We start from the raw sequence: 21,768 nt of genomic DNA, 5'->3' as shown, positions 1-21,768 counted from the left end.
GCAGAGGTGGATTCAGATGAATGGATATGATGTGGAAGGTTGTTCCAGATATAATGAGCAGCAAACAGAAAAGAACTTTCAACATATGTTATTGTACTGACACGAGTTTTCAGAAGGTAACAGGAAGAGTGAAGAGTTCTTGAGGGAGTGTAAGCACTGATGAGGTCAGAGTGATAGGTGGGTCCAGTGGAGAGGAAAGCAGAAAGGCAGAGATATATGCAACTGTGTATTTAATTCTTGCCTCAATAAAGAGTCAGTGCAGAGTACAGAGCTGGAGAGAAATGTGATCAGTACACGGGACTCAGAATCACACAGGTAGTGGTGTGTACAAATCTGGTGTGAGTGATAAATAATAAGTGCACAAAAATGAGACGTCAAATGTGTTGTCACATTGTCAGTTACACAAAAAAACTAAGCCTTGTTCATAATATTTTCAATCATGATCACACAAATACATGCATAAACTTATAAACATACACACACACACTCTCTAACAGTATGCAGGTGCAGAACCTGAGGCACAAACCCACACAGAATACAACTGGGTTACAAATGACACACACAATGCACGTCATTTATACACTGAAATCATTTTACTCCCTAAATTATTTTCTTGAATATAAACTTCACCCTCTAAATATCAGGCACTGAGGTTGGTTCACTCTCATGAGATTTCTTGTATGTCATCCACTGAGAAGTCACTGACCAATCACCAGTAAGTACCATCTTTCAATCAGAGGTAGGCTTTGGACTTGTCAACTGTTTTGTCCTCATTCACTGACTCAAGTTATTTCATTCATTCTTTTTTTATGCAAAAATTACAAATCAATTATAATCTGCCTTGACATATGTTATGTTGAACTGACTTTAGCAAGTATCTAAACACACACACACAAACACACACACAAAGTTAAGCAACCTTGAATTTCTACCCCTCTCTCCACCTTTCATGAATTCACCAGAGTCCCACACAAGATACACTGACTGATTCCAGAGATAGAGAAACATGAAGAATAAAAAAAAATAGAAAAAAAATAACAGTGCATCATTAACAAGCAGAAATGAAGGTGATGAATACTGTACCTACCCCAGATGGGCAAGTCATCGATGTACATTTGGTACCAATAGTTATTTTTGACAGCATAGATGAACGCCTGGAATGATTCATCATTCAACTCCACAGTGCAGTATTCTTTTTTCTCCATGTCCTCTGGCACACACAAACACAAAAATTTTTTTAACACAATGCACAAGCAACAAAACTGGCTCAGCTGTTAACTGTTTTCATATATATACATGTATAAAAATGGGATCAAACATACTAGTCAAATGTAAATAAAATTACAGGAAAAGATGCTTTGTTGTGAAGTTGTCGGCTTGATACCAAGCAGTATGTATTCTTAGCCAATATAGTGACTGAACAAGCTGCAGCAGGCAACACAGCAGTGTTTTTTTTTCAAACTGCCCCCCATTCACAAAAGCATGCTAACTGTTTAAAAAAAAAGTTTTTTTAATCTCTGTATCAATAACTGTCAAATGTTTCTTATATATACTGACAAAAGTTGTACTAATAATATAGCAACAGGATCTGATTTTACTCCAAAGTCCTTCCTGTTTGACACTCAGCTTACTTAATTTTATTGTCTGACATCTGTTCCTTGAGAAGTTAATAATTCCTTTGTGTCATCTGTTTTGTTTGACTAATAGATTATAGCTATACCATTCTATGTTCAGACTGAAACAGATCAAGTTTCTTTAAGTATTTTTAAGTGGCCACACAGTTTAACATGCAAAGACAATTAATAAGATCTAGAAATTCACACATAAAAATGCTTAACAATGATACCTTATATTAATAGTAACTTCACATCATGATTTTATTCAAAAAGCAAGCAAGCAACAATGAACACTGATAGGATTTAACAGAACGAAACCACATTGCAGGAATCATATCATTTACATAATAAAGACAAAAGACGAAAAGTGGTTCAATTCAGAAGAATTTCTTTGGCTACCTTTGAAGTCAATGTCCAGGCCACTGAACTCCAGTTCAACACCGAGCAACGCCTCTCCCAGCGTCTCATGGTAGTGGCTGATGGTCTCTTTAGGACCTCGACAGAAGGGCAGTGAAAAGTAGGTGTAGGTCTCCTGTCGATTGTGATAAGGACCCACCGTGTTCATCCACAGCACAACTTCCTCTTTCTCTGCATACTAAAAAACGAGAAAAATACATCTTGATAATAAAATCAATATAAAAAAACAAACAAAACAATTAAAAAACACAATGCGGTCTTTAATATAATTATTATCAATATAACATTTGCTTTGTACCACTCACAACCCAGGGTATTATATATATTGCTCAACCTCCTCCCGTTTCCCCAAAGACATAATGAGTTTCATTTTCAGGCACACCAATTTTTTTCTATATGTTTGTGAAGTAATTTTCTCCCACTGACTTTTGCTTTGGTACAGCCACACACAATCTATTGACAAAATGTGTAAAAACATATGAATCCGACATTTAATGTAAAATTTTAAGAACATCTATACCAGCAACATAGACTCAAGACACACAACAATTGACGCAATACACAAATTTATTATAGTTTTTCATTTATTCTTTTTTTTCTTTTTCAGGTAGTGGGGGTACTTTTTCATTAAAACAAATTTATGAAGTTTTGTTTCATTTAAATTCTAATCAATAACATTATATCGCCCTGTGGTCATTGGACTGTGATTTTTCTTCCACAAAGAGTCATTGGGACCACCACCAAATTGTAATTAAGTGGTGTTTTTTGATGTATACAATGAACAGTTCACCATTCACTCCCTGGTCCCAGTCCCATTCCCAACTCCAACTTGTCAAAGTCAAATGAAATGTCCAGACTGAAAAAATTCCTGTCTGGTATAACAAATGACCCTCTCTACTGTTGGGCATTCCACTAACTCATACTTGCTGCAATGTAAGAAAAGGCAGTATAAGCAAAAAATTAAACAAAAACAGGGTTTAGGTTTCAAGTTGATCAAAAACGGATCTCTTTTCATTTCCAGGCTTTGTACTTTTTTTCATTTTTTGCACAATGTTCGTCTGCTTGATGTCAAACTGCAGAACAACAACAGATTGTTTAGGAGGAGAATAAGAGAAACTCATGAAAGCTCTGTGTGTATGTGTGTGTGTGTGTGTGTGTGTGTGTGTGTGTACCAGACTCTCATTCATTCATTCATTCAGAGAGAGAGAGAGAGAGAGAGAGAGAGAGAGAGAGAGAGAGAGAGAGAGAGTGTGTGTGTGTGTGTGTGTGTGTGTGTGTGTGTGTGTGTGTGTGTGTGTTTGCTGGGTAAACTGGAAGCATCACTGAAGTACTCACTAAAAGGGGATGATAAAGCCTTGCCTTTTTTTGCCTTTTTTCTTAAGTTTTTTTTTTCTTTTTCTTTTTTTCTTTTTTTTTTATAACCCTACCTTATATATGTTCATCCACACATACAGAGACAGAGAGAGAGAGAGACAGAGACAGAGAATGAGTCAGCAATGGTTTAAGTGATGCGTTAAAGTTGGAAATAGAATGAAATACTGATGACCCATAAAACTTGTTTTGACAGTAACCATTTTAGGTGAGGAGGGTATGATTAAAGTCAACAATAACCTGCCTGTCACAATGCCAGTGCCACGAAACACCTGACACTGAGTTACTAGACTAAGTTCATATCAATAAATTTATTGTCATGCACTCAGAGTCAAATGTACCAAACCAAACTAATTATGGGGTGGCAGCCTCTCACATTACAAACTGGCTGTAAGTACAAAGTCATAGGAACTGGCCCAAAGAAATGTTTTGACAAAATGGTCAGATGTAATGATCATGCTGCGTTTGCTCCAAAAGGAACACACACACTGCAAAACAACAACAAAAAAACAACAGGCAACAGTATATACCGATTTAAATTAAAACGTGAGCAGGGACATCTGCTTCAGCGTTAGAAAATCGGTACTGGATGCTGATCTGTGCTTTTTGCGGTATGCGCCGAAACTGTTTGTGTGTCAATAAGTGTCTATGAGCACCGTACAGTGTCAACGTCAACATCGAAGCAGACGATACGTTAAGTCAAGGGAGACAAACATCCGCAAACGTTCATACAAGGAAAAATCTTACACTTTCACAAATTAACTGTTCTCCTAAACGTTCGACAGATTAAGGATAGAATTCTACATCTTTAGTATATGCTGAAAATCTAACTATATAAATCATACGCTTCAAGGGAGGAGTTAAAAAAAGAACAAGAGTACATTCACCCATTCAACTCAAATATTTGTCGAAAACAAAAATTAACACAACAGTTAGGCAACGGGATAACCAAACGATAACACGTCTGATAAGATTAAACTATAAAGAACTGATTGATCTGATATATACAAGTAAAACTTGACCAGCAACACTTTCTAACATTATCACATTATTGCTCCATTCCTAGTTTTGTTTTGAGGCGTCGGTGAGGCAGTATATGTTATTGTTGATGGAACTCTTCCTTCAGTGTACTTACAGAATGATCGTGTTCGTCGCAAAGCACCAAAGGAAGTAGCAGATGAAGAGCCAAAAGTACTCTTGATATATTGATGAACATTTTGCACTTCTTAAAATCAGAGAGAAAAGGTAAAGTTTTTGGATGATCGACGATAAAGGTGTCGCTTGTCGCTGCTCACTAAGATAAAATGGCCACTGTTGTTGGCCACGTATCATCCCACAAGAGGGCGCAAACAAGGGAAACAACTCGCTTGTGCTCAACACATAAACGCTGAGAAAAGAACATTCATCTGCAGAAAATGCATTCCTTGACAAGTGTATACTCTTCATTCGTGATTTTTGGAGTTGCGATGTCTCGTTGAACTAAATGCAAACGCAGGTGTGACTGACTCACACAACATCACACGAAAATACAGTTTACAGCCCGTTTCGCCTGTTTGCGCTCTAACTCTCTCTCTCTCTTTTATGAAAGACGGAGTGTGGACTAATGGCTCACCAAGTCTTTAGTTCTGTCAAACTCTGATATGGTACACGTAATGCGGTTTTATCCTTAGGAGAAAAACAAACAGAAGTGTGTTTTTTTGTTGTTGTTGTTGTTTGGTTGTTTTTTATTCTTCGTTATGACCCCGAAAACCTCAATCATCGATTCAACACAGCCATTTCACCCACTCGAGGACCGTGAAGACATTGTCGGGAACTAATGGCCAGAAGGCAAAACTGATGCAGAAGTGAAGCCGCTCATAGAAGAAAACAGTAAAGAAGAGGACATCATCATATACACAGATGGCTCAGTCACCAAAGGCCGATCCGGTTGGGGATTCACTGCGAAACAAAATGGAAAAACAATTAGGGAACTGAAGAGAATGCTGCCTATACAAAGTCACATACCTCCATGCACATGCTCTTCAGTGGCTATCATCTATGAACCTCATACAGAAAATTGAACTGAAGTGGAATGGGAAGCCCAGAGTGACATATCATCTGGCAATTGAATCGGCGGCAACTTTCAGCCGGATTCAAAAACTTACATGCTGCCCGGGACAGGCAGGTGTTAAGGGAAATGAGCGACTGAGATGACAGACTTGCTGGTAACGCAACAACAGCGAGCAACCTACATCTAGGAAAATCGGAAATCCTCAGAAAAGTCAAAAAGTACCAAAAAGAACACGTACAAGGCCATCATACCATCAGTCGATCGCCTCCTGAAAGAAATAAAGGTAGAGAGAGGGAGCGGCCGTAACTGAGCCCTAGAATGAAAGGTAGAGCATGATGCTTTTGCAAATCAAACGAATATCGGCATCATTTCCAAACCAACATTGCGCAAATTTCTTCTAAACGGAACAGAGTCTCTGCAGGATTTTCCAAATACAATAGACTGAGCAACACGCTATATCGACTCCACGTTCCTGGCATCAAAAAATCTTTTCCCACCACTCTTGGCGGTCAATCGGTGGCAGCCTCTGTGCGTGTGTGTATGTGTGTGCGTGCGTGCGTGCGTGCGTGTGTGTGTGTGTGTGCGTCTGTGTGTTTGTGTGCGTGTGTCCCAGTGCGTGCGCGAGTGGGTAAGTGTACACATCAGTGTGTCAGGAGAGCACTGTGTATGTGCACCGTGTGTGTGTGTGTGTGTGTGTGTGTGTGTGTGTGTGTGTGTGTGAGTGTGTGTCACGGTGTAGAGGATGAGGTATGTCAGTGTGTGTATGCATGTCTGATCTGCCAATTTGCCTTCTACAAGTCTTGTTTTGCGTTGTTTCCAATTCTGTATTATGTGCTCATCAAATTGTAAGAACAAATCCAAAATCATAATAGAAATCAGCCACATTTTACATCTTTTAAGTTTGAAAGGAACACATATTACGTTTTGCTGGGTTCCTTCACATCTTGGTTATTTCTCTACAATGAATGGGCTGACAGGGCTGCAAGAAAAGGTGCAAAAAACGAACAGGGAACCGTAGAACCATATGTGCCTCTGTCTGTTCAAGAGGGTTATCGAATACTAGAAAAAAAACATCGTGGAACAAAGTCAGAGAATTATACCAGGAAAACGGCAAAACTTTTAACCATAGTGTAATTGATGTTCAACAACCGGGAACTATCAATCAGTCAAATACATACAGTAATTCAATAAGATTAAGGCAGATTCATACATTATCAAACAGGATAAAACTGAACGCTTTATAACTAAGTTCAGCAAAGATGTCAGATGCATATGTGGAGAACATATATCTAGCAACCATATACTATTCGAATGTCAGAATCTAAAATGGTTTTTGCCAGACTTCACCAAACGTTCTTTTGAATGTGTTATTAACAATTCCAATATGATATTTGTTGTTGCAAAAGGTTTGCTGCGTAGTCCAATAGGACATTTGTTATAGTTGTTTGATGTTGGCGTTTATAACGTTTCCATTTTCCCTAGCGTTGTCTCTCCCTATTCACCCTCCACACATACACAACCTTTTACCCCCACCCCTCTCTCCCACAACCCCTACCCCCACGTTTTTTTTTTTTTTTTTTTTTTCGTCTAATATCACTTCAAGTGGAAAGACGTTAAACTGAAGACGACGATGCATGTCTGTACTGTGGGAGCAACGGAATATTGGAACGTGCGTGTGTGCATATATATATTTGTATATATATATATATATATATATATATATATATAGATGCGATATGGACGTATGTGTGTGTGCTTGTAAAGTAAGCGAAAATTTGCAAAATTATAGCCACAAGTTTGTGTGTGTGTGTGTGTGTGTGTGTGTGTGTGTGTGCCGTGGAAGCTGCGATACGTAGCCCAGAAATGAGTGTGTGAAGGAGGGGGTAGGGTGGGTGCAGGGTAATGTGTGTGTGTGTGTGTGTGTGTGTGTGTGTGTGTGTTGGGGCTCGTGTACGTTTATGTGTATTTGTTTGTGCTTTCATATCTAATGAAACTGCATGTTTGTTGCATATCTGTTATGTATGTGTGTGTGTATGTGTGAATGTGTGTCTGCATGTTTTACATTTATTTTGCTTAATTGTTTATTTATCATCATTATTGTCTTTTCATATTATTTTCATTTATTGTTATTACTATAGTTCTTTTTTTCTTTTTTAAAGATTTATCTATTCATTTATTATTATTTATTATTTTATTTTTATTATCTTTTATTTGATTTTATTTTATTTTATCAAAACCAAACAAAAAAGTTCTCAAGGCCTGACTAGTGCGTTGGGTTACGCTGCTGGTCAGGCATCTGCTTGGCAAATGTGTTGTAGCGTATATGGATTTGTCCGAACGCACTGAGTGACGCCTCCTTGAGCTACTGATGCTGATACTGTCTTATGACAGCACACAATCACGTTACATGAAAAGAAAAGAACCCGAACAGAACACACTGCACACACACACACACACACACACACACACACACACACACTCACAACTGTTTATAGAGTTCCAGTGAGAAATGCAGTGAACGGCTGCTACTGATGCATTTTGATAGATGTTGGGGCTATACATTGTATGGAATGGATTCAGATCATGGTTAGGCCTATATGTTTATGCGTAGACTTGATGTAGCCAAGCGCTTAGCTTCATCCTGCTTCAGATAATGATTCACGCACAAGCTGTATTAGCAGACGATAGTTTTCGCAACTAACCCGTGCACAGAATATGTGACGTCACTCCAAGTTTGAACTGAAGAGCATGTGTCACAGCTTCACTGAACTTCTATCTTTAGGCTGCATGGAGGTATGTGACTTTGTATAGGCAGCATTCTCTTCAGTTCCCTAATTGTTTTTCCATTTTGTTTTGCAGTGAATCCCCAACCAGATCGGCCTTTGGTGACTGAGCCATCTGTGTATATGATGATGTCCTCTTCTTTACTGTTTTCTTCTATGAGCAGCTTCACTTCTGCATCAGTTTTAATAATAATAATAATAATGGTACTTATATAGTGCTAAATCTTGTGCATAAACAAATCAAAGTGCTTTCGCACCAGTCATTCTCACGCAAGCATAACTCTAAAACTGAAAAAAAACTAAAAAGACAAGGAAGAGGCAGGGAAGGGAGGCTACTTTGGGAAGAGGTGGGTTTTAAGGCCAGACTTGAAAGAGCTGAGTGTGGAGACTTGACGAAGCGAAAGAGGAAGTTCATTCCAATTGCAAGGTCCAGAGACAGAGAAAGAACGGTGGCCAACAGTCGAGAGTTTGAATCTGGGTAAGTGGAGTGGATCCGAAGCTGATCGTAGTGAGCGAGATGGAGTGTAGAGGTGAAGGCAGCCACAGAGATAGGAAGGGGCTGATTTGTGAATACATTTGTAGCATAGAGTGCTGATCTTGTACTTTATTCGGTGTGAGACAGGGAGCCAGTGGAGATGTTGCAAAAGAGGAGTGGTGTGCTCAGATCTTTTCTTTCTGAGGACGAGTCGGGCAGCAGAATTTTGTATGCGCTGAAGGGACTGAATGGATGAAGCAGGCAAACCAGACAATAGAGAGTTACAGTAGTCAAGGCGAGAGAGAATGAGAGAAACGACAAGTCTAGATGTTGCGTCAGTGGACAGATATTTCCGGATGGAACTGATGCGCCGCAGTTGACAGTAGCAGGATTGACATGTCTGATTGATAAATGTTTGCATGGACAGTGTGTTGTCAAGGACAACGCCGAGGTTCCTGACTGAAGTGGACAGAGGGATGGATGTACTGCCAAGTTTGATTGTATTAGTTGTAATGGAAGAGAGTTTTTGTTTAGTTCCTATGATCATTGCTTCAGTTTTGTCCGCGTTCAATTGTAACTTATTTAGAGTCATCCAATTTTGAATATCCAGGAAGCAGTTAGATGTTTCTTGCAAGAGCGACAACAGTTTTTCAGGTGTATCACTCTTCTGGAGTTGAGTGTCATCAGCATAAGAATGATGACTGACATTATGGCGGTTGATAATTTCAGCGAGAGGAGCAGTGTACAGTGTGAAGAGCACTGGGCCTAAAACAGATCCCTGTGGGACTCCATGTTCAATTTTAACGGGTTCAGACTGGAAATTATCAACAATGACAGACTGGAATCGATCAGTGAGATAAGATTTGAACCAGTTTAGAACAGTGCCGTTGATACCAAATGTAAAATGAAGACGGGAAAGAAGGATTGAATGGTCTATCGTGTCAAAGGCGGCTGACAAGTCGAGAAGAGTGAGAAGGGAGATCTGTCCTGAGTCGGACGCTAGAAGTAGGTTATTCAGGATGTGGAGGAGAGTGGTTTCGGTGCTGTGGTCAGCACGATAGGCAGACTGAAATGGGTGGATGAGATTGTTGAAACAAAGGTGATTGTTGAGCTGCTTCAGGACGGCTTTTTCAAGGAGTTTGGACAGGAATGGAAGATTAGAAACTGGTCGATAGTTTTTCAAAATGTTTGCATCAAGGTTGGATTTCTTCAGAAGAGGCCGGACTATTGCAGTTTTGAAAGTGGATGGAAACGTTCCAGTGAGAAGGGATGAGTTGACAATGTTGGTGATTGTGGGGAGAAGCTGTGAGACACACTGAGAAAAAACAGAGGCTGGTATAGGATCGAGCTCACAGGATTTTATTGTCATTTCTTTGAGGATTTCATGGACATCTGTTTCAGTTAATGGATTAAAGGAATGGAGAGGAGTGCCGTTGAATTGAGGATCAGGATGAGTAGGTTGGAAAGGCATTTGGTCTAAGATGGTACGAATATTCTGGACTTTGTCAAAAAAGAAAGAGGAGAAGACATTGGGGAGTTCAGATAAAGTGTAGGCAGAAGGAAGAGGAGTCTTTTTTGCAGTGCCGAGAAGATTTGACATGATAGTGTAAAGAGATTTGGTGGATGTGGCATCGAGAACTTGAGAAGAAAAGAAGTTTGTCTTCGCTGATGAGATCATATGTTTGACTTTATTTATTTGTTTTCGGAAGATTTGATTGTGGACTTTCAGTTTTGTTGATCGCCATCGCCGTTCCAATTGACGACGTTTGCGTTTTGCAAGTCGAATGTCTTGTGTGTACCACGGGGCGCAAGGTCAAGTTTTGCCTTCTGACCATTAGTTCCCGACAATGTCTTCAGTCCTCGAGTGGGTGAAATGGCTGTGTTGAATCGATGATTGAGGTTTTCGGGGTCATAACGACTGAGAGACCCCCATTTCCAACAAAGTTCTGGAGACTGACCCATTTTCATTTTCCAGACAGTCTTTGCTCTTCATGACTATCTGATGCACTTCATTTTGCCACCTTCATACTCAGCCAGATACATTTTCTTTCCCACGCTAAACCGATGTGTCAACTGCACCAGGGTTCGTGAGTCACATTTGCAAATACCACTTCATTTCCAAAGAAAAAAAAATTATACTGTTCTTTTTACATCAAGATATAATGTTAGTCGATTTTGCCATCATCTGCCTTCCATGCTTTCTGAATTAATTGTCTGGACAGTGCTCCGACAATGTTCATTGAAACAAACCTAGCTAACAGGTATTGAGATATTCATATACTACACGTTAATAAGCAGAGCATGAAGTATTTCCAAGTTGTGCATTGCGTAAAATGTCAGCATAATTGTTCTTACGAACTAAATGATCCCGTGCTGCCTTCGTAAATTCACCTTTGCAGTCAGTATAATACCAATTTCATTCTTTATGAAATGTCAGGACTGGTAAAAAACTGTAAAACATTCATAAAAGCAAATTTGCGTTTTCTACCAGTCTGGTATAGATGAAATGAAAAATTTTGTTTCCTTTTGACCCCAAAGAGTTCTCTTATTTTCTGTACAGTATCTGTCATCTCCCGCAGTGACCTACTAACGGAGGTATAGGACAGCATCAGCGTGGCAGCAGTCAGTCACAAGTACTGTACCGCACTAAATGCTTTCCTTTGGCGATCCGTTATGCACTTGCGTAACCCTGGCTTGCTCATGCCTTGCAGATCTTTGTAAGGCGCTCTCTCATTGCCAAATGTGTGAGAAATAATTATTAAAAATCAAAATATAATCACGTTCCCGCCCACCTACAGCGGTCAAGTTTATATCAGTGTGATCAGTATGATTTATTCTATTTTATCGTGAAATGAACGGTTTTGTTGCAGACATTTTGACCATTTTTGTATCTGCCCTGGACTAACTGGTGTTCATATGAGTATGTTCAGTTATTGCTTTGTTCAGTTATTACTTTGACATGTTAGTGACAGCTCAGCTATGATTGATCTAAATAATTGCCATGTCGTCATATGCTTGGAGCAGTGTTCCATTTGATTCTTCTTAACGTCACAGTCAATGACGTCTCTGGACACTGATAGTTTGTTCCAGAATATTCTAGTGTGTGCATATGACGCGTTCTTTCTCATTTGCTGTCACTGATGAAGGTTACAGTGTTTCACTGATTCTCAGTACTCTAAAATGTGTGTAGTATTCTGTCATGATTACAAGATAGTGTTGGATTAATATCAGTTATTGGTTAAAACCACCTGATATGTATCAGTCTGTTAATTGCAATTTAGTTATCATGCTCTCTCCTATACGGCTTACTCCAGTATAGTGCTACATGATAAACTTATTCATTTGAGTCACTTTGACACAGTATAAGCTTTACCTAATCTATCTGTCAGTGTACTTTCACTAAATCAGCATAGCTTCAATCACTTTAACTGCACTATTCAAATGCATTGGAAATGTCATTTGATATCAGTGTTTGGTCTTCCACATATGCATTACCAAGTGGTAGTCTTTCCATGAAATATGTATACATGTACTTTATTATTCACTTGTGCCGACATGTCGTGCTAATGACATTTGTTTGTGTCATTCCAGGCACTGTCTTCTCTTCTTACATCTTCTCATGTCTTCTAATTATCTCTTCTTCTCTTTTTATGTCTTCTCTTTTTATGTCTTCTCTTCTTATATCTTCTTCTTAGCTCTTCTTCTCATCTGATAACTATTGTAAATAAAACAATAGAAAACCCATTTGTGACTGGCCTCTATATGTTCCTGGCCTGTGCGCGGGAATTCTTGTCTATCCTTTAATACAGTAAATCATCATATTTAGTTAAGTCTTTTGTGCCGTCCGTACCATTGAATAACCACTCGGTTTAATAACACGGCCACATTTATATTGGAAAATCTGGACTGAAGGAAAGTGGGGGAGTATTTCTGTTATGTATTGTGCTTTCATCCGTATTAAATGAACTTGACAAATTTCTGCCTTAGATTTTCCTTTCTTTTTTAATGTTCAACCTTTCAAACAATTTTTTTTTCAAATCAGAATTGTGCAAGTCTCTATGATGTGTTTTCAGTCATTCATGTGGACCTGTGGGTTACTCATGTAACTTTTAATATCGGAGAACTGAAAATTAAAGGTGAGTGAAATGGTGCTGGTGCATACTGGTGAATCTGGCTGCTTTGAATAGCCCAACTGCAGTTTTCATCGCCTCCCCCCCCCCCCCCCCCCCGGCACCCCCCCCCCCCCCCACACACACACACACCCTTTTTTTTTTTTTAATTTCTTTTTATCACAACAGATTTCTCTGTGTGAAATTCGGGCTGCTCTCCCCAGGGAGAGCGCGTCGCTACACTACAGTGCCACTCATTTGTTTATTTTTATTTTTTTCCTGCATGCAGTTTTTTATTTTTTTTCCTACCAAAGTGGATTTTTCTACAGAATTTTGCCAGGAACAACCTTTTTGTTGCCGTGGGTTCTTTTACGTGCGCCAAGTGCATGCTGCACACAGGACCTCGGTTAATCGTCTCATCCGAATGACTAGCGTCCAGACCACCACTCAAGGTCTAGTGGAGGAGGTGAAAATTCGGCGGCTGAGTGCTGTGATTCGAACCAGCGCCCTCAGATTCTCTCGCTTCCTAGGCAGTCACCCAACTTTTGCAGTGAACACAAATGTTGAAAGATTTTCTGTCTATTAAGGTCTCCAGTTACTTTATACAGGTCAGGTCATTAGATCTGCTACTGGTAACCTGTAATCCAGTACAACCTGTTCAGGGTCGGGTTGCCGGCGACTAAACCGGCACTCCCACCGCTCCGTTCCGGGACTGGTGAGGCGGGTGGCTAGACACCCTTATGGAGATCCATAAAAGGGCGTCGGCTCAGGAGAGCCACCGACGGCCATCTAGCTCCACTGTGCTGTGTGCATGCCACACGCAGTTGGCCCCTGGGGTGTGTCTACCCATGCATGCGAAGTCTGGATCCGGCAGAATCTGCGGAAGAAACCTATCGGTTCAACGGAGAGGAAGGCGGTTACAGCAACGCACTGTGGAGTGCAGAGAGCAAGATGAGACACCGAAAGGATATCTTGGTCATCCACTGCATCTGTGCTCATCCTCCAGTCGTCTCGACTTAGTCTTGCCACTGGAAATTGGTGGACCCGGACGAGAGAGTGAGGTCGACGTTGCGGAACTCCTCTTCACTTTAAACAAACTCATCGCGCAAGTCATCAGTCATCCAAAATGACCTTTCATCCTTCATCATTTCATCACCCCCAAGTCCTGTGGCGACAGGCGAGCGACGAAACGACAGGTGTGGGTACACTGGCAGTCGCAGCCACAGCCGCAGACCTGCACGCAGGCGGCTCAGGCCATAGGGTCGTTCTTCGTCGACAGGAGCAGCGATGGAGCTCGGCAGCCGTCTGAGCGTCTGAGCAGCCCTCTTTAGGAATGCACTGCTCACTTCCCTGGCATGAGGAAGGGGCTAGAAAAGGTGCCCTAAAAATTGCCTGCTCCATATCACCCTGGCCAGCATACCGCGGCTGGCGGGGACCCTACATCAGCGGTTGAAACAAAAAGAAAGAAAAGAAAAAACAAGGATCGTTCCTCTCACCATTGGTGCTTGGAACATAAGGACTCTCCTGGACAGAGATAACACGGACAGACCCCATAGGAGAACGGCACTAGTTGCATCCGAACTCGCCAGATACAACATTGACATCGCAGCCTTGAGTGAGACTCGGCTTGCAGGCGAAGGCGAGCTCTGTGAACGGGGATCTGGTTACACCTTCTTCTGGAGTGGACAAGGAAGCGAAGAGCGAGGTGAGGCTGGCGTTGGTTTTGCAGTAAAAACAGCACTTGTCAGCAAGCTAGCTGGAATCCCAAAGGGAGTCAACGATAGGCTTATGACCATGAAACTCCCACTGGCATCTGGCCAGAAGCACCTCACCATTGTCAGTGCCTACGCCCCAACCATGACCAACCCGGATGAAGTGAAGGCGAAGTTCTATGAGGACCTTCACTCTGTCATTGCTGCTATCCCTAAAGCAGACAAGCTCATCATTCTTGGGGACTTCAATGCTAGAGTTGGCTCTGACTACATCTCCTGGGATGGAGTAATTGGAAAGCACAGTGTGGGTCACTGCAACCCAAATGGATTGCTTTTGCTTCAGACTTGTGCAGAGCACGAACTGCTGATAACCAACACAGTTTTCTGCCTCCCTACCCGTAACAGGACGTCATGGATGCACCCTCGCTCAAAGCATTGGCATCTCATCAATTACGTCATCGTCAGGAAAAGGGATAGGCAAGATGTACGTGTAACAAAGACCATGTGCGGCGCCGAGTGTTGGACAGACCATCGCCTTGTTGTCTCGAAGCTGAATATTCGAATCCAGCCCAAGAGACGCCCCCAAGGCCAGAAGGCTCCAAAACGGCTCAACATCGCTAAGCTGAATAACATCACCATCAAACAGTCCTTTGTGGAGCTGCTGGAAGATCGTCTGGAATCCGCCTCTCTGGACAACCAGAATGTGGAGTCTGACTGGAGGACCCTGCGTGAGCTGATCTATAGTACAGCTTCAGAGACCCTGGGACCCATGACTAGAAAGCACAAAGACTGGTTTGATGAAAACTGTGATGAAATCAAGCAGCTTCTGGATGAGAAACGCCGTCTGCATCAAGCCTACCTGAGCAACCCAAAGTCCACATCAAAAAAGGATGTGTACGATGCCATCTGCAGGACTGTTCAGCAAAAGTTACGCCAGATGCAGGATAAGTGGCTGAGTGACAAAGCTGATGAGATCCAGGGATATGCTGACAGGCACGATATGAAGAGGTTCTATGATGCCTTAAAAGAAGTCTACGGCCCCACATCCTCAGGATCATCCCCCCTCCTCAGTGCAGATGGGAATACCTTGATCACCGAAAAGGAGAAAATTCTCGAACGCTGGGCTGAGCACTTCAACAGTGTCTTAAATCGCCCTTCCTCCATAAATGATGAAGCCATAGACCGTCTCCCACAAGTCCCCATCAACGAAGCACTGGACGATCCGCCAACACTTCTTGAGACCCAGAAAGCAATCCGTCTGCTGTCCAGTGGCAAAGCACCTGGCTCAGACTCCATACCAGCAGAGGTCTACAAGGATGGAGGCACTGTGCTGACTGAGAAGCTCCATCAGCTGTACTCACTCATGTGGAAAGAAGAGACGATCCCCCAGGATTTCAAAGATGCATCTATCATTCACTTGTACAAGCGAAAGGGGAACCGGCAAGCCTGTGATAACCATTGGGGCATTTCCTTGCTCTCCATCGCAGGCAAGATACTTGCCAGGATCCTACTAAACCGCCTCACAGCACACCTTGACCAAGGTCATTTGCCTGAGAGCCAATGTGGATTCCGGAAAGAGCGCGGAACCACCGACATGGTGTTTGCTGCAAGGCAGCTGCAAGAGAAATGTCAGGAGCAAAATGCTGATCTGTTCTCCACCTATGTCGACCTCACTAAGGCCTTCGACACCATGAGTAGAGAGGGACTGTGGAAGATCATGGCCAAGTACGGATGCCCTCGGAAATTTATTTCCTTGGTCAGCCAATTCCATGAAGGCATGCAGGCTCGAGTCCAGGGCAATGGTGAAACATCTGCTCCTTTTGCTGTCACAAATGGTGTCAAGCAAGGCTGTGTCCTGGCTCCAACGCTGTTCATCCTCATGTTCTCTGCAATGCTTACTGATGCCTTCAGAGATGGCGATGTTGGAATCGGCCTAAAGTACCGAACAGATGGCAAGTTGTTTACCCTCAGAAGGCTTCAAGCAAAAACGAAGGTCATGACAGACATCATCAGAGACTTTTTGTTTGCTGATGATTGTGCCCTCAACGCTGGATCTGAAGCTGACATGCAATTCAGCGTCGACAAGTTTGCCACTGCCAGCAGGAACTTCGGCCTTACCATCAGCACGAGGAAAACTGAAGTTCTCCATCAGCCAGCCCCAGGGAAACCCTACGTTGAGCCCAACATTACAGTCAACGGTCAGAGACTCAGTGCGGTGGAGCGGTTCACATACCTTGGCAGCACACTGTCACGAAATGCGACCATCGACGATGAAGTGAACGTCAGGATTGCAAGAGCAAGCGCAACTTTTGGTAGACTCAATGCAAATGTCTGGAACAGAAGAGTCATTAGTCTTGAGACCAAGCTAAAGGTCTACAGAGCAGTAGTTCTCCCCACACTACTGTACGCCTGTGAAACTTGACAGTGTACCAACGACATGCCAAGAAGCTGAACCACTTCCACACAACATGCCTCAGGAAGATACTGAACATCAAGTGGCAAGACAGGACCCCAGACACAGAGGTGCTCGCAAAAGCCACCCTTCCCAGCATCTTCACCATCCTGATGCAGTCCCAGCTTCGCTGGGCTGGACACGTGGCGCGTATGCCAGACCATCGGCTGCCCAAAAGGCTCTTCTATGTCGAGCTGCAAGAAGGGAAGAGATCACACTGAGGTCAGAAGAAGCGCTTCAGAGATACTCTGTAAGTCTCGCTGAAAGCGTTTGATATCAACCCTGACTCCTGGGAGGAATCTGCAGTAGACCGTGACAAATGGCGCGCTGCTGTGCACAAAGGCGCCAAGTTGTGCGAGGCCAACAGGACTGCTGCAGCTGTTCAGAAGAGGCAGGCCAGAAAGTCACGGGCAAACAAGCTCCCTGACAATGGTATGCCTGTCTTTGTCTGCCCCAACTGTCAGCGAACATTTCGTGTGCAGATTGGACTATTCAGCCATCTGCGCATTCACAGATAGATTCATGAGCATCCTCCCCCCCACCCCACCACCACCCACCCCCAGTTGGATGACAACGATGGTCATCATCGATCTCGATGGACACACCACACAGGTCCTTGGCACCCGGCGTATCAACTTTACCAATAATCTATAGGCATCTTAAACTCGTTGCGCGACCAACATTTTATATTTTCGTTCGCACGTTTCCAGTAACTAATACCTGTTTAAATTTAAACGAATTCTTTTATTTTCAATGGCAGTTGTTATATACAAGACTTACCATCTGGCTCTGTATTTGTGTAGAAACCTGATCCAGGCAGCTGATGGTGAATGCGGACGGAGAGAATCTAACGTGTGATTATTATGTGCAACTGTGAGTCTGAAAGTTATCCGCAGAAGAAATGATGTCTTTGATGGGCAGGCTTGTAATCAGAGAGAAAAATTAATGTGTGTGTGTGTGTGTGTGTGTGTGTGTGTGTGTGCCCTGAAAATATATGTAGAGACTTCACAAACCCCATTTGAAAACAAAGATGATGAGTGTACCAACTGGTTTATAAAAACAGTTTGAAAATGTTCATGTTTCGTGTTAGAAGGAGAACGTGTCAATCTGCACAAACATCGAAAAGGTAAACGGAGCCACAACACACTGACACGCAAGCACGTGCGGAACGAGACTGGTTCGTTGCTGGGCCTTGTCATGCCAACACAATTGCTTGTCAGCGACAGTTCAGATGTTGTCAATGATGGTCGTTCCATGTGATAGCAGAAAACATTGCCATGGTTTCCCAGTAGGCGACATAGCGTCAGGCTTGTCATTGTTCGTCGCAACGCATAAATTTGCTATATATATATGGGCTGAACTGGTTAATAGCAATAAAATTTATTCGTTGGTTTGCGTTTTATTGTTCGTTGGTTTGCACTTTTTCCATTATCTCAAAATGGGTGAAAGGAAATTGAAAGTTAAAATCGCGCGCGCGCGCGTTCATGTGTGTGTAGTTTTCCATAAAACATTGACTGCGAAAGAGCAGCAGATGATACTGACTTTAAAGATAACTGAAACAAATGCATATTATAGACAGAATATGTGAGCAAGACACTGGTAATTGCAAGCTATATTCTTGAAAAAAACGAAAGTGCCTGGAATTACTGCAGCCATTGGTTACTGGTTGCAGTTTCACTGTGGTTTTATCTAAACGCTGGTTTTTAGAACTTGTTCCAGAGCATTTCTTTTGGGATGTTTATCTTCCTGATCATTCATTTTATTTTCTGTTTTAAAAAAAATGTGTGTGTGTGTGTGTGTGTGCGCGTGCGCACGCTAGTGTTATATGCAGGTGCGCACGCGTATGTGTGTGTGCGTGAGTGCGCACGTGCGTTCCAAGTCTTCGAGATTTGTGACATGCACTTTGCCACTGTGAATGACTTTGTTGAATATCACTCGGCGTAATACTTTGACCACAAATTTATGCAAATGTGTGATACTGACATAACTGTGTTATCGTCTGCACGTATCTCTTGCAAGAGGTATGTGAAGGTAAATACCATGTATGCGTTGTATGCTGGTTTCTGACTGCTGATGATTTCATGTTCAGGGCGGAAGGACAGCGTTTAAGGCTACGTTCACACTAAACCCAGTCAGTTGCAGCCAGCAGCTTACAGGAACTGGCCAAAAATTGTGCGCACGTCATTTTACGTTTTCCCACCATGTATGCCTGTGGTAAGCATTCACACTGGTGACGACCACAGTCACCAGCCAGCTCTTTGATTAATTTGTCTCGTGTGGACAAGATGAGACGGATGGCTGGTCCACGGGACGGAACTCTTCAATGACACAGTAGCGTGAATCCCAATAATAATTATTCGTTTCTTCCATCTGTCGAGTGCTGTATTGTTTCTAGCTGACAGCCACTGACTGTGTTGCTGTGTCAGGCTGACGGCAACTGGCTGTCAGCAACTGGCTTGGCTTAATATGAATGATACACAGCACGCTCCATTCTGACAGGGTGTGAACACGGCACGTATCTCTTTGTTGCACACACGAAGAATACACCATATAAATATTATTTATTATTATGCGCGGCACTGACTGTGCTAACAGTCAGTTTCTACATCCAAGTAAGATTACTAAAGGTCTGTTCACACAACAAACAACTCAATGACGGCTTTCCTTAAAACCATAAAAAGGTGCATTAAATAACGACTGTCCACCTTTCACACCACACAGTTTTCAATTACGGCTATCCACCTTTCACACCACACAGTTTTCAATTACAGCTTTCCACATCTCACACCACAGTTTTCAATGATGACTGTCCACCTTTCACAGCATCAAGATTTCACTTACCCTGTGCTGAAAGATATTGGGATCACGATACTTGTCAAAGCGATCCTGAAACTTTACTTTGGAAGTGTAAATTTTCACCTGGAACAGCCAATATCATGATATAATTATGGATATCATCTGTTTTATCTGTTTGCATCATCATCATTATTATTTTCATTATTTATGAATACGACTAGCACAAACCCTGTATCATTTGTACATGAACAGGGTGTGAACACGGCACATATCTCATTGTTGCACACACGAAGAATACACCATATAAATATTATTTATTATTATGTGCGGCATGACTGTGCTAACAGGCAGTTTCTACATCCAGTTAAGATTACTAAAGGTCTGTTCACACAACAAACAATTGAATGACGGCTTTCCTTAAAACCATAAAAATGTGCATTAAATAATGACTGTCCACCTTCACACCACACAGTTTTCAATGATGACTGCCCACCTTTCACACCACACAGTTTTCAATGATGATTGCCCACCTTTCACACCACACAGTTTTCAATGATGACTGCCCACCTTTCACACCACACAGTTTTCAATGATGACTGCCCACCTTTCACACCACACAGTTTTCAATGATGACTGCCCACCTTTCACACCACACAGTTTTCAATGATGACTGCCCACCATTCACACCACACAGTTTTCAATTACGGCTATCCACCTTTCACACCACCCAGTTTTCAATTACAGATATACACCTTTCACACCACACAGTTTTCAATTATGGCTATCCACCTTTCACACCACACAGTTTTCAATTACAGCTTTCCACATCTCACACCACAGTTTTCAATGATGACTGTCCACCTTTCACAGCATCAAGATTTCACTTACCCTGTGGCGAAAGATACTGGTATCAAGATACTTGTTAAAGCGATCCTCAAACTTTACTTTGGAAGTGTGAAATTTCACCTGGAACAGCCAATATCATGATATAATTATGGATATCATCTGTTTTATCTGTTTGCATCATCATCATTATTATTATTTTCATTATTTATGAATACGACTAGCACAAACCTTGTATCATTTGTACATAAACAATCAGCTGGATGGCTTTCAGTCCTCTCTGTCTTTGAATCCTATCCTTTAATGAAACCGAGAAAAAGCCAGGTGTGCATGCGCGTGCGCATGTGTATGAGATCCATTCTGAATGTTCAGTCTGAAACTTATGAATTAATAATGAAGAAAGCATATTAATCACTTTCAGCTGAGCTACAACCAAATAAGCTATGAAAATTTATGAAGATTACACACACACAAACAGGCACACTAAAATCATAAATTTATAACCTAGCCGACCCAACTGGGCTATTTCAGGGTTTAAAATTAAATACACACATGTATACACACATCCAAAACCATATGCCCAGACAAGCACATGTATTCAGGCACACACACACACACACACACACACACACACACACACACACACACAAAGACTCACCTCATAAGAGAAGGATAATATGACCTTTGTCTCCAACTTCACTTTGGACTCTGAAGTCAGGTTGACATCCACAATTTGATTCCCATTGTAGCCAATGTCCAGTTTTTTGTGAGTCCAGATATAGAAGCCATCCCCTCCGTCATCTATCTGTCCTACTATGCCTACCAAGGAACATCAACAGTACATGCAGTTAGATATACATAATAATAATGTACATTTGTAAACCACCCTTTCTCTCAAAGAACTCTTTACAGTTTACATGAAAGAAAAAGTTACAAATTACATGAACCATTCATGACCATGGATTATTTCTCCCTCCCTGTCATCCCCACCTCACCCTCCCTCTCTCATTCATCATACATACTAAGTGAGTTGACAGGCATGCGGTCCAATTGGAGAAGGAAACTCAGAATGCTTAAAGATAGGTTTTAAAAAGATGAGTTTTTATTGAAGGGTGAAATGCAGAGGTGGAGTCAGATGAATGGA

At 42.0% G+C, this 21,768-nt stretch overlaps 1 protein-coding gene across 2 annotated transcripts in view; it reads right to left on the bottom strand.

Annotated features, from left to right (window-relative positions):
• LOC143292560 (transmembrane 9 superfamily member 3-like) overlaps nucleotides 1–21,768 on the bottom strand; it is a 59,412-nt gene that overhangs the window by 20,528 nt on the left and 17,116 nt on the right. For both annotated transcript variants that reach the window (XM_076602972.1, XM_076602973.1), the window contains exons 4-8: nucleotides 21,283–21,443; nucleotides 20,670–20,747; nucleotides 19,827–19,904; nucleotides 2,016–2,211; nucleotides 1,088–1,210 (exon numbers count right to left, since the gene is read on the bottom strand). In XM_076602972.1, the coding sequence (XP_076459087.1) occupies nucleotides 1,088–1,210; nucleotides 2,016–2,211; nucleotides 19,827–19,904; nucleotides 20,670–20,747; nucleotides 21,283–21,443 (636 nt within the window). The remainder of the gene's footprint in view (nucleotides 1–1,087; nucleotides 1,211–2,015; nucleotides 2,212–19,826; nucleotides 19,905–20,669; nucleotides 20,748–21,282; nucleotides 21,444–21,768) is intronic.

The sequence above is a fragment of the Babylonia areolata genome, chromosome 18 (genome assembly GCF_041734735.1).
Source record: "Babylonia areolata isolate BAREFJ2019XMU chromosome 18, ASM4173473v1, whole genome shotgun sequence".
Lineage (NCBI taxonomy): Eukaryota > Metazoa > Mollusca > Gastropoda > Neogastropoda > Buccinidae > Babylonia > Babylonia areolata.
The sequence above is the reverse complement of the archived record's forward strand: the minus strand, read 5'-3'. Positions and strand labels throughout refer to the sequence as shown.